This window comes from Eleginops maclovinus, chromosome 8, assembly GCF_036324505.1.
Source record: "Eleginops maclovinus isolate JMC-PN-2008 ecotype Puerto Natales chromosome 8, JC_Emac_rtc_rv5, whole genome shotgun sequence".
Lineage (NCBI taxonomy): Eukaryota > Metazoa > Chordata > Actinopteri > Perciformes > Eleginopidae > Eleginops > Eleginops maclovinus.
Genome location: NC_086356.1, coordinates 9,633,402 through 9,660,462, shown reverse-complemented (window position 1 = coordinate 9,660,462; position 27,061 = coordinate 9,633,402). Strand labels below are relative to the sequence as shown.

General features: G+C 39.9%; 1 protein-coding gene across 1 annotated transcript in view; it reads left to right on the top strand.

The window, feature by feature from the left end:
- sh2d3ca (SH2 domain containing 3Ca) overlaps positions 1–23,468 on the top strand; it is a 45,922-nt gene extending 22,454 nt beyond the window's left edge. The window contains 12 exon segments of the mRNA XM_063889609.1: positions 12,576–12,704; positions 14,937–15,086; positions 15,807–16,084; positions 16,211–16,294; positions 17,064–17,191; positions 17,287–17,659; positions 18,727–18,856; positions 19,079–19,194; positions 19,407–19,578; positions 19,682–19,793; positions 19,897–20,103; positions 21,265–23,468. Of these exon segments, the coding sequence (XP_063745679.1) occupies positions 12,576–12,704; positions 14,937–15,086; positions 15,807–16,084; positions 16,211–16,294; positions 17,064–17,191; positions 17,287–17,659; positions 18,727–18,856; positions 19,079–19,194; positions 19,407–19,578; positions 19,682–19,793; positions 19,897–20,103; positions 21,265–21,440 (2,055 nt within the window). The 3' untranslated portion in view covers positions 21,441–23,468.
- Positions 23,469–27,061: the final 3,593 nt, after the last annotated feature.

Sequence of the window (27,061 nt, the reverse complement as noted above, 5' to 3'; positions counted from 1 at the left end):
GACCATAACTTGTCCTATTTCAAAAGGAGGGCATGAAATTGCCCTTTGTTGAAGCATTTGCTACCTCTTTCATTTGTACCAATCAAGGCCCTCTTCTCCCCCCCCCCCTCCACCCTCTCATTTAGCCTCTCTCCTGACTATCCTTCATCTGCTGCTTCCTTCTTTTTGCCCCTTTCCTGTTTAAATGTAATGGAGAAATTCAAGTCTGGTTTTTCCCTTTCACACCTGTCACTGTCAAGATGGATGGTACTAGTATGGATGGTAATGTTACTGGCTTGCGGTTAAATGGCAAACACATAGAATAGATGCGTGTGTGTGTGCATCAGCTGTGTACATCTGATTGGTTGCCATATATGTTCAAATTCATGGACGCGTGTCTGCACCTAGACATTTATGGGATAGTGTGTGTGTGTATATGTGTGTGTGTTGCCAGAGTGTGGTTGGTATTGATGAATCCTTAGACCTTCAATCCATCAGTGTGCTGACCTTTTGCCCCAAAAACCTGGAAAATTAGCCATTAATGGTCAGGCCCAGAGCAGAGAGGATTACAGCTAGGGGCACAGGCCTTAGGGGTAATTGTGTTTGGTGAGTGGTTTGTATTTTGCCTTTCTAAGGAAAAATTGAGACCAAACTGCGCAAAAAGCGTTTGTCACTGTGACTGGATGCTGATTTAACATACTATATTTAGCTTAATTGTCATAATGAGGTCTGTTTTTTTAAATAATACATTTCTAGTTCGCTGATATTCAAGAACCATCTTTCCCACCAATCACAAGCTCTCCCCCGAGCTGCCAAAATGAAAGGTTAGACCCGTATTTTCAGCCGAGTGAATTAAATCTCCAGAGCGTCTTCCAGCTGATCCCGGTTGTCATACTAACTACTCTGGTTTTAATTAAAAGCAAAATGAAAATGTTATTAACTGAGAGTAAAATAGTGTTAAAATAAAAGCACACAATCAGAATGAATGTGCTCTCAACAAGATTATTTTTTTTTTAATTACTAATCCAAATGTAATGTTTAAACATATAACTCGGAACACTTTACTAAAACAGGCCTTTGTATTTGCTTGAATATGCCCTCAAAAAATAATTCAAATAAAACTGGTAGAAGCACATAAAACATTTTAAAGAGAACAATATTTACATAACTTAGAATTAGTTTTTTTAATTTAGTATCTTTCTCTCTCCTCTTCCTTTTAATGCACTTTTATTTCTCTCTCTTTCTCTGTTTCACTGATGGATCAAGGTGATGCTCCTGCTGCTGTTGTTTTTTTCATCAAAAACACATTCACAAACACACAAACAACTACACACCCACGCCGACAGGCTGGCAGAGTGGATCGGGGAGGGAAAGTGCACAGGAGAGGGGAGTGATAGGAGATGTGGTTGAGAGTTGACAGGTTTCGAGGAGGAGGGAGGGAGCAATGAACTCACAGCAGAGAGACTGAGATGATTAACTTGGAGGAGAGGAGAGTTAGAGGAATAGAAAGACAAAATGTAATGGAGTTATTTGGCAGGATAATAAAGCAAATATTAAGAAAGAGAGCAAGAAATGAGACTGAGCTAGAAAAGAATGAAGAAGACAAGGGGAAACGTTCCCTTTTTCGAGGGAAGATAAGAGGATAAAAAAATAGCGCAGGCAGCTTAGAAGTGCAGAAAAAGTCTGCATGTTTGCCTGAAGCGTAGTACGTGGAAAAATCTGATGACAAGTGATGGAAAATTAAGCAGCGGAGTAAAGGGAAGCCATACGATGAGTTAAATGTGTGTGTTCATTCGAGTTGTCTATAAATTGCACTGCAGTGAGGGAGAAGTGAAGTATGAGAGGCAAAGAAAAGCGGGCAGAAATGAACAGATTGAACAGCAAAACCTTCAATTCTCTTTGATTACTCTGAGCTTTGGCCAGCAACGATGGACGGGGTCGATGCAGACATGCCAGTCAGGGTTAATACACATCTTGAAAACGAAGGGTTTTCAAACAGCTTCTATATAATTATAAAACAGTGGCAGGGATTTCTAGGATGCACATATTATGTCCTTACAAAATAATAAATAAACCATTTTAAAGGCACCATGGTGTGTTTTTTAAGGTTTAGGTATCTTGTTAATGTGTTATTGTATAAAGGTCTTTTTGTATGTCATGTTGTTTATCAGTTTATAACTTTTCCATTGTGCGGTCCTTATGTCAGTCATCATCACAAAAAGCAAAGCACAATGCACAACATTATGACACAGCGATGCTGAAAAATCCAGGAGTACACATTTATTGCCAATTCTTTTTAATTCTTTGTCTACGTTCCGGTGGTGACTGATGCTAAAGTGAACAAAACAGCTGGAACCTGACTACTAAACATTGTCTCAAATCCTTTCATCCCTGTTGGCAGAACCCCAGCTCGCCACACACTGTAATGTGTGTGAATTTAAAGCATGAGTCATTGTAAGAAAACAGCAAAAAGCTGTGTGATGGAGTGGGCTGCTTAGGTAATTGTTTACTCTGTTGAGGCTCTGTGACTGTATTGTTGTGGTTGTACTATCCGGTTCTAATTCATTTTGATTGAGATTAGTTTTTTGGCAGCAGATTCTCGGCAGTAAAATTAATTGTAAGGCTTTTTATCTTCATTCACAGTTTTGTCTTTTTGCAATGTTTTTAAAGAAAGCTGAATCCTTATTTGTCTAATCTTGTGGACTTCAATCCCGGGTGAACTGCTGGGCCAATCAAAACTGATGACTAGGATAATAAAACACAACCATAGAAAGACATCATACACACATATGCACACATACGATCATACACACACAATGGGATACCATAATAACTGCTCCCAACCAGCCATGTTTTCCTCTTCAGTACACACCGCTGCACATGACAGAGCAAGGCACACATGGGGCACATTAACCTCTCCCTGTCACACACACACACACACACACATACACACACACCATACATTGCTCCTCAGGGAAACACCAGCTGGGGCATGCAGAGTATGGAGTTACCATGGCAACAGCATCTATAGGTGTGGCATTGCTGAGTCGACATTTAGGGATGAGTATCTGAGCTTGTGTGTGGTAGTTTAATGTGTGGCATCTGGTGTTTATTTGAGGATAATGTTTATTTTTTTCTTTAATGGACATCTATCCTTCCCCTCATTACTGCAATCCTCTTTTTATATTACAACCTGGCATCTGCACAAAGCACTTTATTAGGATACTTTTTCTCGTCTCTCCTTGTAGCGTGCACCTTTCTGTGAGGTAGATGTGCAAATTGTAATTAAATAAATCTATTGTATTTCCAGTGTGTACTTTCACCCTTTGGCTGTTGACTTGGCAACTTAGCATTGCATTCCTGCCTGCAGTGCATGTCCATGTTTGGTAAATAATAAAATAAAAAACTGAACTAAATGTTTATTTTATGGTTTTCAAAATGGAAGAAGACAATTAAAAAAACAGGGCCATGTCAACATTTGATTTTATTTCAGCCTTAATTGCTAATTTTCTTCATTAATACATCATACTGTCATAGTCAGGCAGATAAAATGCAGTCATTTGGCTTTCTTTAGAGTTTCCATTTCAGCAGCTTTTTCTCTAAGATGTGGTCACATTTGAGATTCAAATAAAGCCTATAAAAGAAACGTGGCTTTTAATCTCAAGTATGCATGACTGAATAAGCAACTTCAAAGTAAAAAGTTCTAATATTCACAAACTGTCACCGTTGAATCCTGATTGGTGCTCAGAATATGGGATATATCAACTTTTTTTTATAATTGAGTCAATTTGAAACCAGTGAGGGGAGCACAGAGAAACCATAGGACAAGAAACCTCTCACGTAAAATTGACCAAAACTATTCAAACTTGAGAACGTGTAGCTAAATAAGTCTTTCAAGCTAAACAGCTAAGTTAAGACCTGAACTGTAGTCATCTCGTCATTTGTTGAGCCTATATGTGCATGTGTTAAACTGTGTATCCAATTACACCAATACAATGTGTGTGGCTACATTGCTGGGTCATTAGCAGAAGTATTAAACTAATTGCAATTCAATTAGGTTCAAGCAAACCGTCTAATTTCATCCAGAGAAACATCTAATTGAATCTGTGTAATCTCTAATCAGTGTCTGTGTGGTACTCTGGGTAATCACCACTCAGATCTTTCTCTAAAAAAACTAAACACATTATCAGTACCACTTCTATTTTTACCTGGGTGTAAACTGATGACTTGAAGTGTGAGTACATGTGCTGGAAAAGGGAAGTTTGTGTGGATGCTTTGGGGAAATGTGTAGATGTGTGTAGATGTGTGTGTGTGTGTGTGTGTGTGTGTGTGTGTGTGTGTGTGTGTGTGTGTGTGTGTGTGTGTGTGTGTGTATGTGTGTGTGTGTGTGTGTGTGTGTGTGTGTGTGTGTGTGAGTGGCCTATAGGCGTGTTTAGCAGAGAAATCTCAGGTCAGGAGGCAAGGGAGAGTCGTGCAGTTAGGAGTCGTACTCAACACTCAAACATCATTAAAATCTTCTCAGCTTCTGTGTGCGTGTGTGCATCTGCAGTCATGTTTTTCTCTGTCTGTTCTAGTTTCCGCTCTCTTTTGCATTACTGTGATGTTTAGGTTTCTTTTTCATTGTTGCCGACAGAGCTGTCATGTTCAAACACTCCGTATACAACTTTTTGTTCATAAATGAACATAGGGATGACAGTATTGTGGATAGAAATGATTATATTGCACAAAACCACACACCCACTCTCAGTAATGGTCCTTCATCAAAGTGCTGATAGATGTTGCCCACCAGGTTGATTAGAGGGAGGGAAAGAGAACTAGAGAGAGGAAACACTCCAGTAGGTCTTTGAGCCAGAAACAAATAGCAGGATACTGAGTGAATCAAAGAGGAAGAGACATTACCATATGAATGGTACTCACAGAGGGAGAAAGATGGGTTCTGTCCATCGCGATGAAGGCATACCTTTTGTATTAATCTATTAAATGGCATTTTTCACAACTTTATTTTCATAGTTGTGGCCTAAATTCACATCGGGTTAACAAGATTTTCCTTTCTTATATTATTGATGATGTCTGGGCACAGTGGGCGAACTGTGTTCAATAGATGAGCATCATAAAGACATGTTTTATGTATGTTTTATACAAAACAAGTCCACACTTCCATCATGTTGCTTCAACAAGGAAGGGAGCTGAAGGGTTGTTACCCAAAATGAGCTAATGTGCTGAGATGTACCACAAGCTGTGGCTCATATGGGCGTTCGGTGCAAAGGATAATTCTAACAGACATTTTGAGTGCATCCACTTTTGTTTTTACTTCAACAGAAGGGTGTTATTTCACAGTGGAGTTGAGTGTGTCATATCCACATCACTTTTCAAACCAAGTGTTCTTATTGCCCAGCCACTATAATTAAGACAAGAGGAAGGATGAACAAGATGTTGTCATGCTTATCAAGGTCACTTTCAATCGTCAGAGCAATTAAGTTTTATGAGCAGATGAGAGTTAAGGACTTTCTTTTCCCCGGGGTTGTGTCTCTCAGGATTAAAAGAGGGAGCTGTCCTTTCTTCTGATTGGTTGAGGTTGTACCTGCAGAGGACTATAGGTTATTTGAAGGTCTGGAAAAACCCCGAACTCCTCTGCACGTTTTTTTTGTTTTTTTTTCCACAACAAGATTTTCTATTAGGACATAAATCATTGATATGGCAGTAAAGGACAGTGCTTATTTGGGAGGAAAAGGAAACTCTTAATCATAAGGCACAGCTAAACCATCAACAATAATGTGGGAACAAAATGAAGTTAAATTGTCCCCTTAATTCAATTTATTTTATTGTTGCTTGTCACTTCATGTCTATAAAGGCTCTTGAGTAAATAGAGAACACTAGGTTGAGAAATAAGAGAATATGACCTGAGACGGGAGAAAAGAGACAAAGACCATAGGGAAAGCCACAATGTATAGCAGAAGGAGAGAGTAGTTTTGACAAAGGGAGAGGAGACACGCAGTGCAGAGTGGCACTGTGCTTCCTGCAGTCTCAGTGGGACTGTAGCTGTACGTCGTATCCTGTCCACCAGCTGTCACTCAATCCAGGGGGTCTCATCCCTGACACCTCACTGACTGACAGCGCACAGCAGCCCTCTATATGTGCGTGTGTGAATATACAGTATATGATTCTGTTGGGTATATATCCTCATCCAGCTGCCTCGAGGGAGGAGTGCCCTGTGTGTGTTTGTGTGTATGCGTTTGTAGAAGACACTCATTCCTAACGACAGTAGAAGGTCACTGTTATCAGTCTCATATTCTCCCCGTGTCTCTCCACCAGTCGTCACTTTCTCTCTGTGTGAAGCTGCATCTCTGATATTGTCTGATCGTGTAAGACATCCGCACTGTTATGTTTTTACTTTTTTATGTCTGTCCCATGTGTTAAAAGTGAATACTGCAATGAAACATAGTGGATTTAATACTGCAATATAAAGAGCATTTTAGAGTGACTAACACTGTTCTTACTTACAACACTTTGATTTTTATTCCAAAGTGGTTTAAGCCCGACAAATTCTTACATTTACTTTCATTCATGTTGTACCTTTCAGATGAGATAATATGGACAGTCTGCATCTTTTCCATAGTCAATCAGTCTGACTGCCTTTTTCACCTTAAACATTATCTAAGCAAGTACATGTGACAGGAAGCAATATCTGGTAAACACTATGTGTGTCTGCTGATTACTATGCATCGCTTAGGCTGTAATGAGCGAGCTAATCTGTTTGCGTGAGAGCTGTTATTATGCCGTTATCTTATATACCACACCAGCTGTAGGTTTAGTGATGTTGTTTTTATGGGTTTTTTTTCTTTTAATAGGAGTTAAGGGAAGTCTGTCTGTTATTTTTTTAATGCAATGAGCTCTGTACTTTTCATCATTTGATATTTGTCCAGTTAATGAACAAAGTTTGGTCAAATCATTTGCAGGGCTTATTAGAGAATCTGTCCATCCTGTGAAAAGTGACTCTTAAATGATACGTTAACTTTAATTATAGAGACTATTATTTGCTGTTTGAATAATATTCATGATAGGTGTAGCTACTGTACATAGATGATGATCATTTTAAAATAAAACTGAGGTTTCGCTAAACACTTTGTCTGCTAAGGTAGGTAAGGTAAGGTTTAGTACATTTAACATAAGAGTATATAACAAAAATCCCTGAGTATTCAGTCAAGCACATTTCTAAATATGTTTGGTAGGAACTGAGCTTGAACTGCAGTGGCTCATACTCAGGTTGACGTCAGGCTGAACTCGCTGTTCAAGCTTCAAAGCTTTCTTTTTTGCATCATTGCAAAAGCCGTTTCATTAGCTTTGATTCAATGCCACTCTCACCTTGCTAAAAGACAAATGCAGGGTAAATATAAAAAGTCTAATGTTACCAGCACTCCCGCTAATGCTCATATCCTTTTACATGCGTGTTAAAGACTAATATACCCGTGTGAACCAGTGGAAATGAAACAGTGGAAATCAGGCTGGAGGGCACAGAGGGATTATAACAGCCTGGTGAGAGGTGATATTGGCCACGTACGTACACATTACCTACTATAATGTGCCTGTATGTGGGGGTGTAATAGGAGATAGGAGGATTTGAGGGTCTCTATGCAATAATCCCGGTCTCTATATCTCCCCAAAAGAGGGATGCATAGAATTGAATGGGGCGAGAGGAGGAGAAAGAGAAAGCAGATCAAGGGATTGAAAGGCTCTTTGAGAATAAGACCCCTGGCCTTGGTGTGTGTGTGTGTGTGTGTGTGTGTGTGTGTGTGTGTGTGTGTGTGTGTGTGTGTGTGTGTGTGTGTGTGTGTGTGTGTGTGTGTGTGTGTGTGTGTGTGTGTGTGTGTGTGTGTGTGTGTGTGTGTGTGTGTGTGTGTGTGTGTGTGTGTGTGTGTGTGTGTGTGTGTGTGTGTGTGTGTGTGTGTGTGTGTGTGTGTGTGTGTGTGTGTGTGTGTGTGTGTGTGTGTGTGTGTGCGCATGACCAGGAGCTGCCCCCCACCCCTCGCTAAAATCCCAGCCCCCTTCCTCCCCACTGTCACTACCACTACTCGGGGCGTTACCATGACGACAGGGTTAGAGGCTAGCCCACGAGCTGGAAAAAGAGAGAAGATGCGTTCTGACATGAGCTTAGATCTAAGTGCTGCAGTCTGTTGAGAAGGCATTCCTTTCGTTTGTTGTTTGCTTTTTTCCCTCTTGTTTTTTGACTTTGCATCCACGCTGATTAATGCCACAGACTACTCCCTGCAGGTTTTCATACTTGTCAGCGATTATCTTCCATTTAATTTCTCATTCATGCCTTCCCACTCAAGGTTGTTTGTTTTTAGTCGCATCTTCTTAAATTGCTCAAGGTACTTGGCTTTGTGCTCCTCTCGCTAGAATTAGCAAAACAAACTAGTTCAACCGCAAACAACAACACGCTGATGTGTGCCAGAGTTTACACTCCCCCCACTGCGTCGTGCATTGTGAATACTTGTGGCTGTATATTTTGGACTTCACTTCGAACCAAACCACATGCAGTAATGAGGGGGTGTTAGATGAATATAGCAGTAAAGACTACTCTGATTGTTTTAAATATTGTTAAAAAGCTGCATGTTATGAATATTTGCTACTTGCTCAGAAAAGCAACCCAACTAGACAAAGTAACAAACATAAAATATCGTAGAACAGGAGGCTGAACGAAACCCAGAACCGCAGTAACTAACACACACAAAAAAAGCGTGTGCATAATATATGTATAAATATGTGCATACATTTAAACTTCCTCCCCATTATCATCCCTTTCATTTATTTTTCCTTTTAGGTGGTTCATTTTTTCTATTACTGATGTTGAGTGATAGCAGTGTCAATGTACACTCGGGGAGGGTGGGACCATGTCATCAGACAAAGCGGAAAAGTGCATGTTGGTGTAAATTAGGTGATCGATTACTGTAGTTATCTATAACTCATATGCACACACACCCCTAACCTCTTTAGCCTATTCTCCAACTCACCCCCATCCATTCAAACTCTACAGTCCCCCCCCCCCCCCCACCCATTTTAATGAATGTATATAAACACGACTCTTATCTTTGCTAACCTGGTGTTGTTGTTTTTTTCTCTAAAATAGAGCCCTATCCATTAATAGTGGCACCCATGTAGAACAGTCCCATGTGCACACACGCTTACATGAATGAATGGTCACACACACATCATGCATGTGCACACACACACCAATCAGTTCTCCTCTCTTAGCCCCCCTGGGGAAACAAAGTCCTGCATGAGCTGCTAAATTGCCTAAACTCTCTCATCTGCTAATGGGCTACCTGTCTTCCTGCGTTGCTGCCTTTCTGTCTACGTTAATGAGTTTGTGTTGTCTGTCTGTCTGCCGCTGAGCCTTCCTGAATGTCTGATGTCTTGTTTTTATGAATGCTGGGTGTTTTTTTCCATCTGTGTGTCTCTGACCTGTCTTCTTATTTGCATCTACTGTCTATCAGTCTGTCTCTTGGGCCATTAATACGTCAGTCTCTCTGTTTTGATATGTCGTTTTTTGCTACTCTGTATGGCTGCCTATACCCTCGATACACACATCGAATAAGCTATAATCATGGGCCTGTCTGCTGCTCCTAAACCAACATAAAATACACATCAAAGCAAATCATCTGATGCTAATGTGAAATAATATAAGCATTTGTATCAGTTAAAGTAGCAATACCAGAAATAGTAGTACCAGCAGCAGGAGAAAAAAAGTAGTAGAAAAGCCGTAATTCTCACTAGTATCACTATTATACATACTTCTAATAACTTGGACTCAAACTGTAGCTGTAATAATTTAATTCAATATGAAATTTTAGCTGTGAGAGTCATATTTTGTAAGTTGGGATTATGCCATACTGATTGATAGTATAGTAGTTGTTATGTGGCAAATAGTAGTAATATTTATAGCAAAATGTATATATTGTGTATTGTTATTTTGGCCAGGATAATCATGACATGAAACCTTTTATTGTTCCATGACTAGTGATCGAAGGTAAAGTTAGGTTAAAGTGACCAGTGAAAGAAACAAGCTATTGACATTGATTGTAGTGTAAATCAAAATACCAGTATTCATTTCACTAGTAGAATGTGTGGCAGTATTATTTGATTATATAAATAGGAAGTCAGAATAACCATTAATGTTATTTGCAGTATTAGGATAGAACAGGAGACTTTCTGCCAACGTGTAATGGAAGAAACCTTTTTGTACACAGAGGCAAACAAACAAATGTAATTATGGCAACCAAGGACTCAACGTTGTAGATTTGCATACCCCCGTGTGATTATAATACGATACCTATATCATGCTGGTCTTTGTAGATAGCTCCCATTGTACTTTTCCTTTTGTGTTTTCCCCTTTTCTCCCCAGTTAACATAGAGGATTCTTTATTCTCACCTTTTCTCTGCTCTCTTACATCTGCCATAACATGGAATGGATTTAAATTATAGCCTACTTGTACGTAGAATAAATGGTATGATTTTTTGTGGCCTTGTCAAATTCCTTTCCCTCCATCGCTCCTTTATTGTCAATCCATTTTTCCTCCGTCTTTCAGTGTGTCCCCCCTAATGTCAGCCTATTCATGAACCGTATCATAAATAGAGCCCTGCTGACATTTCAATTTGCCCCATAACCCTTCATATATATATATATATATATATATATACACACACACGCACACACACACACGTACAGACCAAGTTCATTGTTCAGCATCTGTACAGTGACAAGCCTCTCCTGGGTTTCCAGGGAGACAAGGAAAAGCAATAACTGCACACTTGACCCCTCTGCTCTTTGATTGGCCTTCTTCACACATACACACACACATACACTCGCACACCTCAAATCTAATCTGCGAGAGTGAGCCCCCTTGGCGATATTCCTTTATTTCCCCCTGAGGATTGGACTGGCAGAAGAGAAGGAAGTCAGTAATTTCATCTTGCCAGTGACCTGGAGACGATAAGATCGATTCTTTGGCACTTGTAGTCTCCTTGTATCACACACACACTCATGTGGGAAGGTGGAAACACACTCGTAACAAACAGATCATCACAGTTTCCCATCCTCAGTCACCCTCATAAAATGTCTCTTTCTCTCTCCGTCAGAATAAAGTTGAACAACTTGCAAAAAACTTTATGATTGTGAGAGATGATGAACGGGCAGAGGAAGATGAATGGTGGGCAAGAGGGAAAACAATGACACAGAGAAAGTTGAAGACAATATTGAGTCTTAGCGAAAGAGGAAGAGAGAGATTGAAGGAAAATATTAGGAGCGGTGACAGGCCAGCCTTAGCGACAAGGCTGTTTACTGTTTATTTTGGTCTCCAGTCTCATTTCTCCTCATATTGGCAGAGTCGAGATGATTTCCTCTTTCGCTGTTCAATCCCATGTGGATATCTCGTGTTTTGAGGTTATTTGTGTACAAGCTTGTGTCTGTGTGTCCCCTGTTTGACTCATTTAAGATCATCTCTCTGAACTCAATCTTTCCACAATCATCCGTTGTTATGGTGCAGTCACGTTACATCAAGGTCCCAGTGTGGGATTCACTGTTTTTCTTTCCATGCCTACTCAAATACAGAGCAGATAAGACACTTATTTTCATTAAATATTGTCATTTATTGTGCATAGTTTTCTCTCAGAGTTTGATTCAAACAATCAAGGTGCCAATATTACTGAAGAAGCTTGTGAACGCATTGTTGTGCAAACATTTTTACAATAAAGATTATTTGTATTTAATTAATTCAGTAGACTCACCATTGTTATAACCCAGATTTTGCCTAAAGTGTTGTTCCTGAAGCTTTGTGTGTGTGTGTGTGTGTGTGTGTGTGTGTGTGTGTGTGTGTGTGTGTGTGTGTGTGTGTGTGTGTGTGTGTGTGTGTGTGTGTGTGTGTGTGTGTGTGTGTGTGTGTGTGTGTGTGTGTGTGTGTGTGTGTGTGTGTGTGTGTGTGTGTGTGTGTGTGTGTGTGTGTGTGTGTGTGTGTGTGTGTGTGTGTGTGTGTGTGTGTGTGTGTGTGTGTGTGTGTGTGTGAATTGTGGTTGTTTATCTGGCATTATTATAAGCCGTGACTACAATCAGCAGCTAAAACCAGGACTTCACTGTACACACTTACATTTTTTCTGCCTCTCAGTAATCAGGTCAGGGTATGTGTGTGTGTGTGTACATGTGTTGTGTGAAAGGCAGCACACAGTGTTGCTTCCCTGCAGTGTGGCCTTCTGTAACACAGGTGTGTGTGTGTGTGTGTGTGTTTGTGCATGTGTGTAAAGGATGCTCTGCTTTAGCAAAAAAACATACATGCATGTTACACTTATTATCTTTGTTGGTGTTCTGAACTGAGGTATAATTTGCAAGTGTAAATCATTAATCTTGTAGGTATACAAATATTTCTGTATTCCGAATCCCTCTTGGAAACTAAATCTCTATGGGATATGCCTTTACAAATAAAGTGATATATATATATAGACTGATCTTATATGAGAATGCTCTTAAAGGGCAACATGTGAGGAGTCCCTTGTGTCATTTCAGTCCCATTCATGTCTTGTTGTACTCCTGTGTTTGTTCCTTGCAGTTCTCCAAGGAGAAGTACCTGCTGGAGTCTCCTCCCGAAAAACTTCGTAAGGAGCTGGAGGAGGAGCTGAAACTGAGTGCTGCAGACATCAGGAGCCATGGCTGGTACCATGGACACATACCAAGAGAGGTAAACATGCACTGTGAAATACACTGTGGACTTTGTATACATGAACAGCAGAAAACACTAAGTTAGTCATGATAACACTGGGAGTCCTGGGCGTATGTTTGAAAACAGATGGTTAAACAGATACTGCAAGAATTATTTCATTCTAAAAGGGAGCAAATGTCACCAAACGCAATTTCCCCCAGGATAAATAAAGTGTCCAAATAAGTAGTACAACCAAATGTATACAGTACACACACAAACACACACATACAAACATGCAGGGAGTTCTTTTGAGATAAGTCATTCTTTGTTTCAATCATTTAGTCAACACAAAATGAATGAGTAATTTCTCATGCAAAAACTCCATTGCTTAGTCTTCAAATGTGAATATGTGCTGCTTTTGTTTGCTGATATCATTATAAACTGAATTCTGGGGGGGTTTCAGAAGTGATCTAACCAAACAAGACAAGAACTGATAAATATTGTAGCGTCATTTTTGAATATTATTATTATTATATTAATATAAAAATGAACAAACTTAATGTGTCACTAGTCGGTGATTCGTGTCCAAACCTGATGTTGGCAAGAAACCGACCAAGATATGAATAAAAAGCTTCAAATTAAGCTATCTGTCACTGTCTACTTATAATGAATAAGGAGTTCCACGAAAACAAATTGCTGTGTTGTTTTTTTTCCAAAAAAACATTTCATTTCAAAAGGCCAGAATAAATGATCTTAAAGTACGAACACAAAAGCATTTCTTTATGGGTTTGTGTTGTTGTCAGCAGTCAATAGTATTAGTTGAGCGATTACTTGGCCAAGTCTCTGGCTTTGAAAGCACAGTTTAAATGCTTTACACACAGAATGACACTGATTACTGAATCCCATCATCTGTCACAGCTCAGTAGAAATTGCTTTAGCGCTCAGAAGGAGGGGTAACTCTGCCAAACAGACAGCTGTGTGTGTTGCTGATGTACGCAATTCAGTTTCACAGCTGGTGACTGAGACGCGGATGAAGACACACATCAGCAGACGTGCACACACCCACACACACATGCTCACACACTGCATGCACATGTGGAATCACACATAGATGCAGTTTCTGTCTCTTTATCAACCTATGTTCTCTGTCTCGCTCCTACACATTCATAAACACAGATTCAAATCAGCCATCTGTGAGTCTTTCCTCTTTTTATTTACATAAATTATTCATTTATTCTGGGTTTGCCCCAGTGGAAACTTGGGGAAACCCTGAGCCGCGTGGTTACCAAAACAATACTTATTGGCTAGACTTCACACATCCTATATCCTTCGCTGCGACTTTATACATTATTTATGTGTTTCACTTTCAAAATTAGGGCCTTTGTATATGTCATGAGTGGATAGACCAATGTGGCTTTGTTCGATGTATTTTAAATATGTTATTCTGGCCCTCAGAGTAAAACAAGATTTATTCTCAAGGTGAATGGGGGAATTGTCAGATTTTAAAAAAGCTCCAAAAACCTTTCACAAAATAATTATATTATAAAAGAAAAGGTATGTGCTACACTTGGATTGAGCTTTTTATCTGTGAATATACTGCCTCCTGCTGGTGTTTGAGGCACTGTTTACCTTTTGTTGTGCTGCATTGCACATGTCATGCCCTGCTTTCTTGTATTGAATGAATTTAAAGCTTCACCTCTTCAACCTTCATCATCTGTCTTTTTTGCAGGTATATTTAAAGGGAACTCTGGTTAGTTTAAATGTGTATCTCCTTTTGTACAGGACTAAGTGAATCAATATTTCCGATCTCTTTTTGCAGTTACCCGAGATACTTTTGCAGTGTTTCGTATCAAACGGATGTACAGCCTGAAGCTGCTCTATTGACCATGAATGGAAAATTGCTTTTCTGGATTGCCTATTCTGTCAATAAATTCAAAACAACTCATTTTTACAGTAGTGCGGTGAAATGCATCCTCAAAAAGTAATTGCGGTCATTGTCGCTGGCTTTTTATCCACTGTGTATAGGAGACACACTTTGTTATGGAGAAAGATAGTTGTGTTTGTTTAGAGAAAAAAACTGTCCTAAGGCATTTTTATAAATAATCATGATTCTCGAAAAAATCAATTATTAAACAGTCAAAGTCTCAGAAAGAAAATATATTCTCGAACATGCTGTAGCTCGGTGAGCCAAGTAAGCTCCGAGCGCTTTAAAATCGGAGCCTGTGTCTCGTTTATTAACAAAATACAAATTTTTCTCAATTATTTGTTTAGGTGTCAGCAACTCTGGTTGTCCGTAATGGAGATTTCCTTGTACGTGACTCTCTGACCAGTGTGGGTGACTACGTACTGACCTGCCGATGGGATAACGAAGTGCTGCACTTCAAGATCAGCAAAGTCTTGGTCAAATCCAGTGAGACTAAGGTACGTACTTAAGCTTTTCCTGGCAGTTTCAGCACCACAGGCATCTTACTTTATGTTCGGCAGCCATAAAAGACAGCGGGGATAAATCTACTGCTGCAGTCTGCACTCTGTAGTTTATTTAAGGCTGTTAGAGCTCTCAACTTAGAAACTAACTCTGTCCTTTTTCTGGCTGGCAGAGATCACCGGTATAACTAATAACATTAACGTTGGCTCTGTTGCATTTAGTTTTCTTAGCCATTACTTTGCCTGCGAGTAAGCACTTACAACACCACAGATCCCTAGCATTGAAACAGCCATTATTAATGATAAACAATGTGTATTGACTTGAGTCATTACTGGCCTTTAAATGGTGGTGTTATACATATTCTCCTCCTAACCTCCCTAACTATTAGCACCATACCTGAATGCATGTTAGCGTTACTATTTATACCTGTACAAGTCTAGATTTATTCCTCTTCATGAAGAGGCCTATTTTCTCTCGTCTGCCGCTAATGACCCAAATAGTTGGGCAGGCTAATTTAGTGCAGTTGTGCGTCAGTGACGAGCTGTGTCGCATAATCTCAATTCAGTCCCTGCTTTTCTGACTTTGTCTTATAGGCCCTTTTTCACATTAGACAGTTTGATAATATTACAGCAGTTTTCTCCCTGTCAATGTGTTCATGTTGCAAACTTATTACAGCTTAGATGTTATAAGGATTTATGTCATCTCTTCATTCTCAGGTGCAGTATATGTTAGAGTCTGACAGCTTCGACTCGGTCCAGGAGCTTGTGCGGTTTTATGTGGGCCAGCGCAAACCTGTCTCAGAGTCCAGCGGAGTCCACATCTACTGTCCGGTCAGCAGGACTCTTCCTCTGCGCTACCTGGAGGCCACCTTCGCGCTGGCAATGAGCAAACAAGGCTCCGCCTACTCCCCGTCCAGCCAGAGGGGAGCCTACATCAAGAGACGGAGCGTCACCATGACCGATGGGCTGACGACGGAGAAAATGATACCCCACAGGTGAGCCAGGAGAAAAATAAGTGTTTTTTGTTGTTGGAGAGATGCAGCAGCCATATGCAAAACCCTGACAGTTCTTTCTTGCAGTGTTCATTACATTTCACTCTTGCTTTATGATTTATACATCAGTGACTCAGACAGTCCCAGTCCCAGTCCAGTAAGGACACCAGTGGCACCACCAGAACCAGAGCCGGAACCAGTGCCCATCTGCAGGTTGTGTTTGTGTTTGTGTGACAATAGCGTTGTGTTGGATCACAGAACTAGTGCCCTGTCCTTCCACAACCCTGCAAATCCCTTACTTCACAAACACCATTAGCACATCCCCTAGTGACAGGCATCTAGTTTTGTTAGTTCCCTTAGAGTGAAGTTGCAAAATGACTTGTTCACTCGTCCACTTGTGCACTGGATCACACAAGCTTCAAACAGAACCAGGCTGTTTGAGACTTGATTCTACAAAGAAGGAGCAGACAGATATGTTGTGTGAAGTTGCTATCATTTTAGCATTATAGGGAGTATGGAAAGGAGTTGAGAAAGATTTCTAAGAAGGGACAACATCAATTGAAATACACATTGGGAGTTAGGAGGCAAATTCAAAGATATATATTAGGACATGTTGGTTGAAAGTATATGCCAGTATTAATGCACTCAAAACATTAGTTTTAAAATGCAGATTTTATTTTTATAAGATGCCACACTGCTGAAGTGTCTGCTCCTACTTTAAATTCACAAACATGGTTTTTATTCATAAATAACACATGAGAGTGTCATGAAGTTGAATAATTGTCCTACTAAAATGTCTCCCACTTCTCTCACCCTAAAATGATTAGTATTTGCATCTGTAATGACACCATTCCTGTCATCTGAAACTGATAAATGTCACACTCTGAACTGCACTGCTTTGTGAGGTTCCCTTCACTGCCTGGACAGCTTTTAAATCCACACCCAAAGATGTCTAACATCCCAAAAAATGCTGTGTTCTCAGCCCTTCAACAATCCACCACCATAAAGACGCAATGAGGAACTGTGCGATGAGTATGGACCAGATTCAGGAGTACCGCTGCCCCTTGTCACCTGTTGGGGAAACCCCACTATCTCCTGCATATAGTGCTAGTAAGTTCCACACAGAGTATCAATGAAAGTAAAAGCTCTGCATGTACATTGTCAAACAAAATTTACATAAGTAGTTGACCTTCCTCTTTCATCAGTCACCAGGCAGAGAGCTCACTCAAGCGGGCGCGCCCTGGCCGTCGTCCCGCCCTCCCCTGTGATGCGTCGCTCCAGCGACACTCATCTCAGCCCCTCAGCCAGTGACAACCCTGCAGACCATCCTGCGCATACCACTCACTCTGCACACTCCACACCTGCCCATCATCCCAGCTACCAATCACATTCCTCAGACACAGCGGGGAGCTACTGTGACCTCAGACCTTGCCCCGCTGGTCCCCCTAAACCCCCAACCAAGGGCTATGTGGAACGATTGCGAGTGGAAGAAGGGAGGGGGGATGGAGCGAGGGAGGAAGGAGAGGGGATGTTCAGCGCCCCGCAGGTGGAGACAACGTCCTCGTTCAAGCCATCCAGGTACGAGACACATAACATACATTCTTGTAAACAAACCTACTTTTTCAAATAACTTTACCAGAGCCGTATTTGCTGGAAAAGCCTAAGAATAGAAAATTCTTTCACTGATATGTACATCAAGATGACTGTTGAATGGGGGCACAGTTAGAGCTCATCTCCATGGCAGGATTCAGTCAAGTGGGTGTGTTTTAAAGGTCAATTCACATTCTTACATTTTACTACGAGGGCAAGAATAGTGGAGTTAGGCGATTTGAACCAGGTACTGCAGTATGAGTATGAGTGAGCAGAGACTGGAAAATAGACTTGAGTGAACATTTGATAATCCTGTGGGAAATTGCCTGAGGGCAGACTCTGTGCTGGGGTCAGAGACGCAGCTGAGACTGTATCTTATTGGGCTTACAGTGCCATGGAAGGACATAGCAGATGAAGCTCGTCACAGGAAAATGCTCAAGTACACTGAGTCGCCAGCAGCGAACTAAAAGCCCCCCCTGTGAAATTTTGCTGCAGAAGGGATTATTGTCAGTGTAACTTCTGGGGAAATTGTCAGTAAAGGTGACTTATGTTTGAGGTACAATTGACTCACTAGCTGGCATGACTAGGGTAACATGTCAATAATGTTAAAACCAGTGTTACGGGTCACTTGGTGAACAAATTAATGTGTATTTGGTTTGCTTTGAATATTGGTCCAGAGAAAACATTATTTTCAGTGGCCAGCAGGGGGCAACATATATTTTTGCAAAACTAAGTGATGTTTTAAAGAAGTCTATGAGAAAATGTCGGAGAAAATGAAAGTAAAAATATTCATAATGACATTATTAAATCAAAAACTAATTTAAGTATTTTTCCTTAGATGGATGTAATTTCTGGACACATTTAGATTAAAATAGACAATAAATAATGTATTTTTTGGTTGTGAACCGAACCACTGGATGGGACTTTCAGGTTACAGATCATTATATTGTGAGTTATTTTATTTTAGAAACACTTTTCTCTGGCATTCTTTGCCAGTGCTCATATTAAACAGGTTTAATGTGTTTTAATGCGCTGTTATAAACGCTCCTTTGCAGGTACGAGTCTTGCCTTTTGCCAGCTGAGAATAAGCCTCTGGAGATGTCGGTGCTGAAGAGAGTCAAAGAGCTGCTGGCTGAGGTGGATGCAAGGACTGCGGCTAAACATATCACCATGGCGGACTGCATGGTACCCACACGCACACATAATTCACACACAAGCACACATGCTTACATAGGCATACAAAGCACAAATGCAGACTTGTATAGTCAAATACAGTAAATACCCAGAGACACCAAATATGATCACCATTATTCATGCATACATGTAGGAACACATGGAAGTAAGCACACAAACATAACACCACACATACAACTAATATATTTCTTCTTTTTTTTTACTCCTGGACAGGTGGCCAGAATATTGGGCGTAACCTCAGACATGCAAAGGATGATGGGAGTGTCCTCGGGGTTGGAGTTACTGACACTACCACATGGACACCAGCTAAGACTTGACCTACTGGAGAGGTACAAACATGCTTTTCCCCCTTTATACAACACTCATTAACTCCTTCATTAATTCAGCTATTGATTATCTGTACTACTTCTGTTCTTCCCCGTCTGCCAAAATGTAAATTTCAAAATGGGTTTTGACTTCCCCATCATCTTCTTTCCTATCAGCAGCAGTAATTCACTTTTATGGATGCATTTTATTGAATGGCACATTTTTCTTTCCTCAGGTTTTACACCATGTCTATCATGATGGCAGTGGACCTGCTCGGCTGCACAGGAAGCACGGAGGAGAGGGCGGCCCTGCTCCACAAAACCATCCAACTAGCAGCAGAGTTGAAAAGCAACCTTGGCAACATGTTTGGCTTTGCTGCTGTGATGAGAGCACTGGAGCTGCCACAGGTAACATTGATACAACTAGAATCATCCATAATAAACTGAAAAACTCCAATGTTTTTTATCAAATATATTTCTTAAAATGCAATTGTGTCTCTTATTGCTTCAGATTTCCCGCCTTGAACAGACATGGGTGACATTACGCCAGAGACACACAGAGGGCGCTATTCTTTATGAAAAGAAACTCAAACCTTTCATGAAGAATATGAACGATGGCAAAGGTGAGAACACAGTTTACATGGTTGGCATTTCTTTGAATTGTTTCATTTAAAAAAATATGTATGTAATGACCACTCTAAACTATTAAATCTTCTTTGCTTACAGAGTCAAACGCCCTGTCCAACACTACCCTCCCCCACATCATTCCTGTCCTGTCCTTATTGGAGAGAGGCATGGCTGTAGGGGAGGCGCTGGAGCCCTGGGAGAGTGCAGAGGTGGGAGTAGACGTTGTCATGTACCACCTAGAAGCGGCTCGTACCATCGCACACCACGGGGGGATCTATACAACCAACAGTGAGACCAAACTGCAGGGTAAGACCAAATGAAGTCAGTGGAAGTGTGACCTCTTAGACGGCATCTGTGTTGTTTTTGGCCATGCTTGGGGGTGGCTCTATGTCTGGCAGTGTTGATTTGTTAACCAGATTGAGCTGTCCCCCACATTGGTAAACACTGAAAAATGTCATCACCTGTTGGATCAATTTGTGGCATTTTGTACATACATTAATAATAGCTAAAGGAGGAATGCAAGGATAGTGCCCATCAAAGAAAAAAAACATATCTAAATTCATTCTCACGACAAACTATATATAATAACTGAACTTTGTCAGTTTTCTACAAAATGTTATACAGCCAATACTTCAGTTAATAACCCAATACCAAAACGAACGGCATTCAAATCATCCTCAGCTGTTGTGTTCAACACTAAGATAAATAATGGTTGACATTTTACCTACTAGCATTAGCATGGAAGCATTGTCATTGACACCATGTTGTCATTCCAGTGTTAGCATTTAATTTAAAGTACTGTTGTGTAAATGTGCAGCTTCAAAGAAACGCAAACATGACTGAACTTTTTTTTTTATGCTGTTGTGTTTAAGCTTACTAATACAACCTTGTTATTTCATCAACACCAACCCTAAAGAAATTATGAAAAGAAGCCATTTTTCACAGCTGGTACAGTGTAACATGCTGTTAATGATGACTGTTCAGTATCACTGATTATGTGCATGTGCTGCTACTATGTTAACTGTATTGATCCGTAATACCTTCCCAATGGTTCTCAGTTTGAGGCCGTTACTGCTTTATTGAACAGTTTGCCAATAGCTACCACGCCGCTACATCAGCTCACATCTCTGTTCGCTGTTATATCTCACTATTGATCAGCCTGACCTCAGTCTGCTCCCATCATTAACAGTCCTATGTGCTAAAGTTGAGATGTTTAGTTCATACAGTTGTCGAAATTGGTTCAACTCAAGATGTTCTTGTTAAAAAACTATCTATAGTTAATCTAAAGTGTAAGAGATTTTTTTTAATTTAGTGAGCATCTCTGCATGGATATTCATTCTTGACCTTGGGAGTAGTACATTTAACCTCATTTAACGGTCTTTATTCGCAAATAGCTTCAAGTGTTATCACTGATTATCATAAATACAAAGGATCTACAAAGAATGACATTCCCTCTCTCTTCTCCAGGATTTCAAGAGCGAGCAGAAATCCATGAGATCTTCCAGACAGAGTTTCAGATGCGTCTCCTGTGGGGCAGCCGCGGCTCCGAGGGTAGCCAGTCTGAGCGCTACGAGAAGTTCGACAAGGTCCTCACCGCCCTCTCATACAAGCTTGAGCCTCCTGTGCGCCACAGCGAGCTATAGCACCTGCCCCGACACCCAGCATGGACACTGAGAGGAGAGTGAGAGCGAATGAAGAGGCAGCTAACCGAGCATGTGCAGTGAGAAATACAGAAAAGAGGGTGTCACTTATAACATGTGTTGCACTCACTGTGGAGTTCCTCACTTAGTGCGTACATATTCAAATGCCAATGGAAAAGACAAGCTTAGTATAAAAGAAGATGGAGGAGATGAGTGACGAGCTCATCTGCGTGATACGAACAGTAACATGTGTACGATGCGTCCCGGCGGCCAAATGAGCTTGGCTTTGCTCCAATAAAACACAAACTCTTTCTTGTTTCAAACTACAAGAGTCTGTCACACACTGTAACAGAAATGCTAACAATAACTTACATGGCTCCTATATAGATGTTTCGCCTATGTGTGTGTGAGTGAGTGTGTGTATGTGCGTTTACATTTCTTCAGTTTTGTACTTCATTAATGTTTTATGTTTGTTTTTTTTTATTTTGTCTTATTTATTTGTCATGATCAAAATATGATGATCAAATATCTAATCATCACGGATGTTGCTTCACCAGACTCATGTGAATCTGCCAATCCTCATTCTGAAGGAGCCATGTTCATAAAACCTCATTAAATATGCATCAAGCAGTCCCATTGAATCATATTAAAAATGTATCAGGCATGCATTAATAAATGTATCAGAAATGAAACATTTGCAGAAGCAATGCAGCAATATGAGGACTTTGTGCGTTGTTAAAAATGTTAAAAGAACAAAGCAACTTCCCTCTGTTGTAGCTGTTTGACTATTACATTTGATATTGTGTGTTTTGTGCACATAATTTAGCTTAGAACCGCACCAAGAGACCGAGAAAAAATGGGATGTATACTCTTTAAATTGAGTTAAAGCAATGTTTCACTTAGTATAAAAACATTTATGAATATATGGCTTCAGTTTGTAAAGTTGCAGAAATATCTGAACTGGTTGATGCATGCAGCTATAAATGTTATACCAAGCAAAATGTTGCTAAACTAATAATTTAAATGTGTCAATCTTGATAATATGCAGATGATACAGTGAAGATCCTTCAGGTCTGTGGATAATCTTACATGACACCAAACGGAGAGAAATGTTTTCTTTAAACTTTATTTTTCCAGTTTAAAAATCCAATTACTTAAGGAATGTTCCAAACTGAGACAAATAATGACATAGCCCTGTTTAAGAAAATGTCTTTTGATTGTATGTTTTGAATTTGTGTTTCAGCAATAGAGTTAATCATTTTATTGCTATGGGATTACATTTTTGGTAACTGTTTTTACAGCATGTGGGCTTGGGAGGGCTGAAGCCAACTCTCAGAGTTATGCAATCATTTCAACCAAGGGCTGAGACCCCCACGGAGACACACAGAAAAATATTCCCTGTTGCCCCCAACATCACCCTCCTTAAAAATGCATATCCTTTCTTCTTCCTGAACTTAGCCAAAATGATCATTGTTATATGAACTAAAGTCATATCTGCTATCAATGACTCCGATATCATTCTAAAAATAAGCTGCCCCAGATTTGCATATCAGAGATTCTTTAATTCTTGTTTGATTTTCCCACTTTCTACCCTGAATTTGTACATATGAGGTGGGAGCCATTGCCAGTTTCCACTGTTGTCCAACAGGGGGCGGTCTTTAGTCAGCAAAAAAACACTGAATCATGAATTGTAAAACGATATAACAGGAAGATACACAAAAACACATGTATTGTGTGTATCAGAACAATGTTTGATATCAATGTTATTAGGTATCATACTAACTGGTTTAGGTTTGGTATCTGATGTCACTGAAAAATGATGTAAAATGTTTTTATTTGTCCTCTGCTGAATGCTGTACGGGAATGCTCTCTGAAAGTGTGTGGATCCTCCTGTTTTTTATGACAGGACTGCGTGAGATGAACGTGAAAAGCAAAAAGACAAGAAATGTTTCAGGAATGATCTCATGTTTTTTTACGTACTGTAAATAGCAATTCACTTTTTTTCAAATAAAATGATTGCTTGTGTCAAAAGGTTTGGTTTGTTCTTTTTTTATTGGTAGAAAAGGTGGTAACACTTTGTCACCATCATTAATATGTGGTAAATCGAAAGTTAATTTATTCGTAGTTGATTCGGCACTTATTTTACCATATCTCTTGTAGGCCTAATGGTTTATAATTTATTTATTATATTCTATTATTATTTCCTTTAACAGTCATACAATTTATCGATGTTTTACAAATCACTTTGAATAGTTTCCTGTATTATTATATTACCATATTATGTATTCAACATTTTTGGTGTTTTTTATTGTACATTAGATACAATGCATACTTTTCAAATTAATTGTCATTTTTCACAAAATAATAGAAACTAAAACATAAATTAAGGCAATAACAATTATAAAAGTTAAAACAAATAACCTTAACAGTAAAATAATTTATAAACCAACATTTCATTTACTATCAAGTCATTATTTATAAATGATAAAAAATCGTTTTTGTAAAGTGTTAACTTCAAGGGTGAAGAGCCTTTTCCTAAGGAGCCAGTACCTTGCAATGCACATTGGTAGCCAGTAGGAGGCGTTATTTTACAGTCAAATCAAAGCTCACCCTTCTCTTATTCACTGTGTACAGTTGTACCTTCCCCATTTTAGCTGCAGTCATGAACATCCTGGGTTCTGGTTAGTTGGCTGGCAGTCCTGAGTGTTATTGGTTCCTGTCCAGAAGGCCAGAACATCCTTAATCTAGTAGCTGTCTTAATCATGGCCCCCTCTGCACACTTACGCTACTCTATTAGTGTCTTCAATGTTCATAATGCACATAAGTATGCAATGTATCTCCTGCTTAACTGAAATTGCATTCTATAAAGTGAGCATGCGTGTTTAGTGCACCACACATTGTTGTGCAGACAGACCCACCGTGATGCCAATGGGAGGGAGACAAAGACAGATGGATGGTGTGTGTGCATGTGTGAGCGTGTCCGCATGTGTGTGTGTGTGTGTGTGTGTGTGTGTGTGTGTGTGTGTTTGTTTCAATGTGTGCTTTTGTCAATGTGTGTGTGTGTGTGTGTGTGTGTGTGTGTGTGTGTGTGTGTGTGTGTGTGTGTGTGTGTGTGTGTGTGTGTGTGTGTGTGTGTGTGTGTGTGTGTGATTTGTACCCCAACACAGATGTTGCATGTATACTGCTGTTGCTCTTGCAGCTTACCCACTTCATGAAGGAAGCAGTCATGCTGCCTAGCACCTGTTTTACTGGGGGGGTAGGGGATTCCAGGTGAACAATGTCATGGGAAAACACAGAAAGAGGTGCATTTGTGACATACAGAAAGTGAAAATGTAGAACAGAAAATACAATAGAATGAGACAGAATAGAAGAGAATAGGATGCTCCATAATCTGCTACGACAGAAAATTATCATTCGCTCTGCTCTTTGTCTCCCCTCTCCATACAGTTCCATAGGCGTAACATGTTATGGATGTAATCTCTAAGAGGATTCTCTCTGCTTGGTATCAGGGTACATGTTAATTTCAGCTCTTTATGTTCCTTATTGAAACAGACCCAAGATCTCAGAGGCCTGCCTGCCAGCCAGCCGTCCAACCAGCCAGCCAACCGTCATCAATTCACCCCTAATCTCTCCCCCAAGTCCTTTTATAGCTAATCCATTGTGTGGGTCATTGTCATCTGATCATGTGTGGCCCTGAGTACGCTATAGCTGGTGCCTGGCAGCGTGGCAATGACTTTTGACGTCCATCTACAGGGAGATATGAACTTTTATTTGTTTCAAGAAATGTCTTAAATCACACTGACCCTTTAATATGGGGGGCTCAGATAAAAATGGCTGAAGTTTAGGTGGGATATAGGTTTAGGACATCCAACACAATAACATGAAAAAAAACATTGTTTTTGTCATGCCATGTCCTTAAATAGTAGTCTAATTAAAAAAATATCATTGAAGAAAATAGTTTAATTCATGAATTGCGTTTTTTTATTTATTGAGTCCATGGAGGATAAATTGTAATTTAAATGTATAAATATTTGGCATAAGCATTTCCTTTCAACAGGGTATTGTGTGTTTAGGTTTTACAAACTCAGCATGAAGATTAAGCATGGCCACAAAGGTTTAACATGTATTTCAAACTGCATACATATAAAAAATATTTAAAAATATCATAATCCTCACAATTTGAAATCTAATCTGATATGTACCCCTCATCAAAACATATTATATATAAGTATTACAACTATTTGTGAACAACAGTACAACAGAAACATGGCTTACTATATGCAGCTACTTGAACCACAAAGCAGCTTAGCAAATATGATGTGACACCCAGTGACGGTGAACTCATTCCTGGGCAACTTGTGAAACAACAGCCATGACAAACCCACCTACAGCCCATCTTCTGCTGTTTACCTCCCTCTGAGCTGACTGTATACTCCTCATCCCAGAACGAAAGGCTCGTCATGTCTTCATCATCTTTCAAAACTACAACTGCGGCCTCCGCAGTCAGAGGACCCCCTTGTTTTCCCGCCTGTCTACCCACCCACGCCTCACTCTTCACTAACCCCCGCCACGCCAGGCCCCTGGTCGATCTGTCTATCTGCCCCTGCACTGACTCCTCATTACCACATGAATGAAGACAGGGAAGGGCCCGCAAAGGCTTGGACGCCAACAGAAGGCAGCGGATTTGCAATTCAAACCTCTGACCGACCCCCACCTCATCCTGGCGTCCCTGTAAACTGGGACTAGAACTGTCACCAGTATGATTGAGCATGTATGTGAGGAGGGAGAGAGGGATAGAGAAAGACAGATGTGCATTCACACACTCATGTCATGTCTGTGCACACTTTCATTTTGGCAAACACTATGCAAATGCATGCAGACATGCACATGGCGTGTGTGTGTGTGAGAGCGAGAGCACTGTTCATTGGTTACTAATGACCTGATATAATGATTTTCTAAAATAAAGTTAAGTCCAGGGAAATATCAGTTCATAAATGGGGTCACCTTCACACATTATCGGTTACAGAGGCGCTTACTGTTCCCACAGTGCAAGATAATATGAACAAGTAGCATTTAGTTATGCACCACAGAGTTGGAACAAAGGTCCAGAGGATATTAGACTTGCACTCATTTTGACCCCTTTAAATCGAAATTGAAAGGTGTATTTTTTTACTTTCCTCTTTAACACTGAACTTTTTTTTTTCATATTCTTTAATTATGTCTAAGATTTTGTAATTTGTATTTTAACATTTCTTTATTGTCTTTCTTTTTAAATTATCTTGTTAAAATAAAAGCCAATAATTTTTCTTTGAAGACATCATCATACATAATTACAGTGTTATTTATTTTGTTAGTGTTTATAGGTTTGAAAGTCTCAATGAATTCTTCAAATGCACATTAAAATACATAAACATTGGGGCTAAATCTTAGTGTTTCACATGTATGCATGTACTATGTACCACCACCATGTAATCCACTAGTTCACAATTAATTCAATGTCATAATTATGATGTTCCAAATGCATAATGACAGTTTCAATATTAAGTTTACACAATAATATTTCGTTTAACTGATTTCATAAAAAGCTTCCTCTTGTATGTAAATGATATCAAATGCGTCACTTC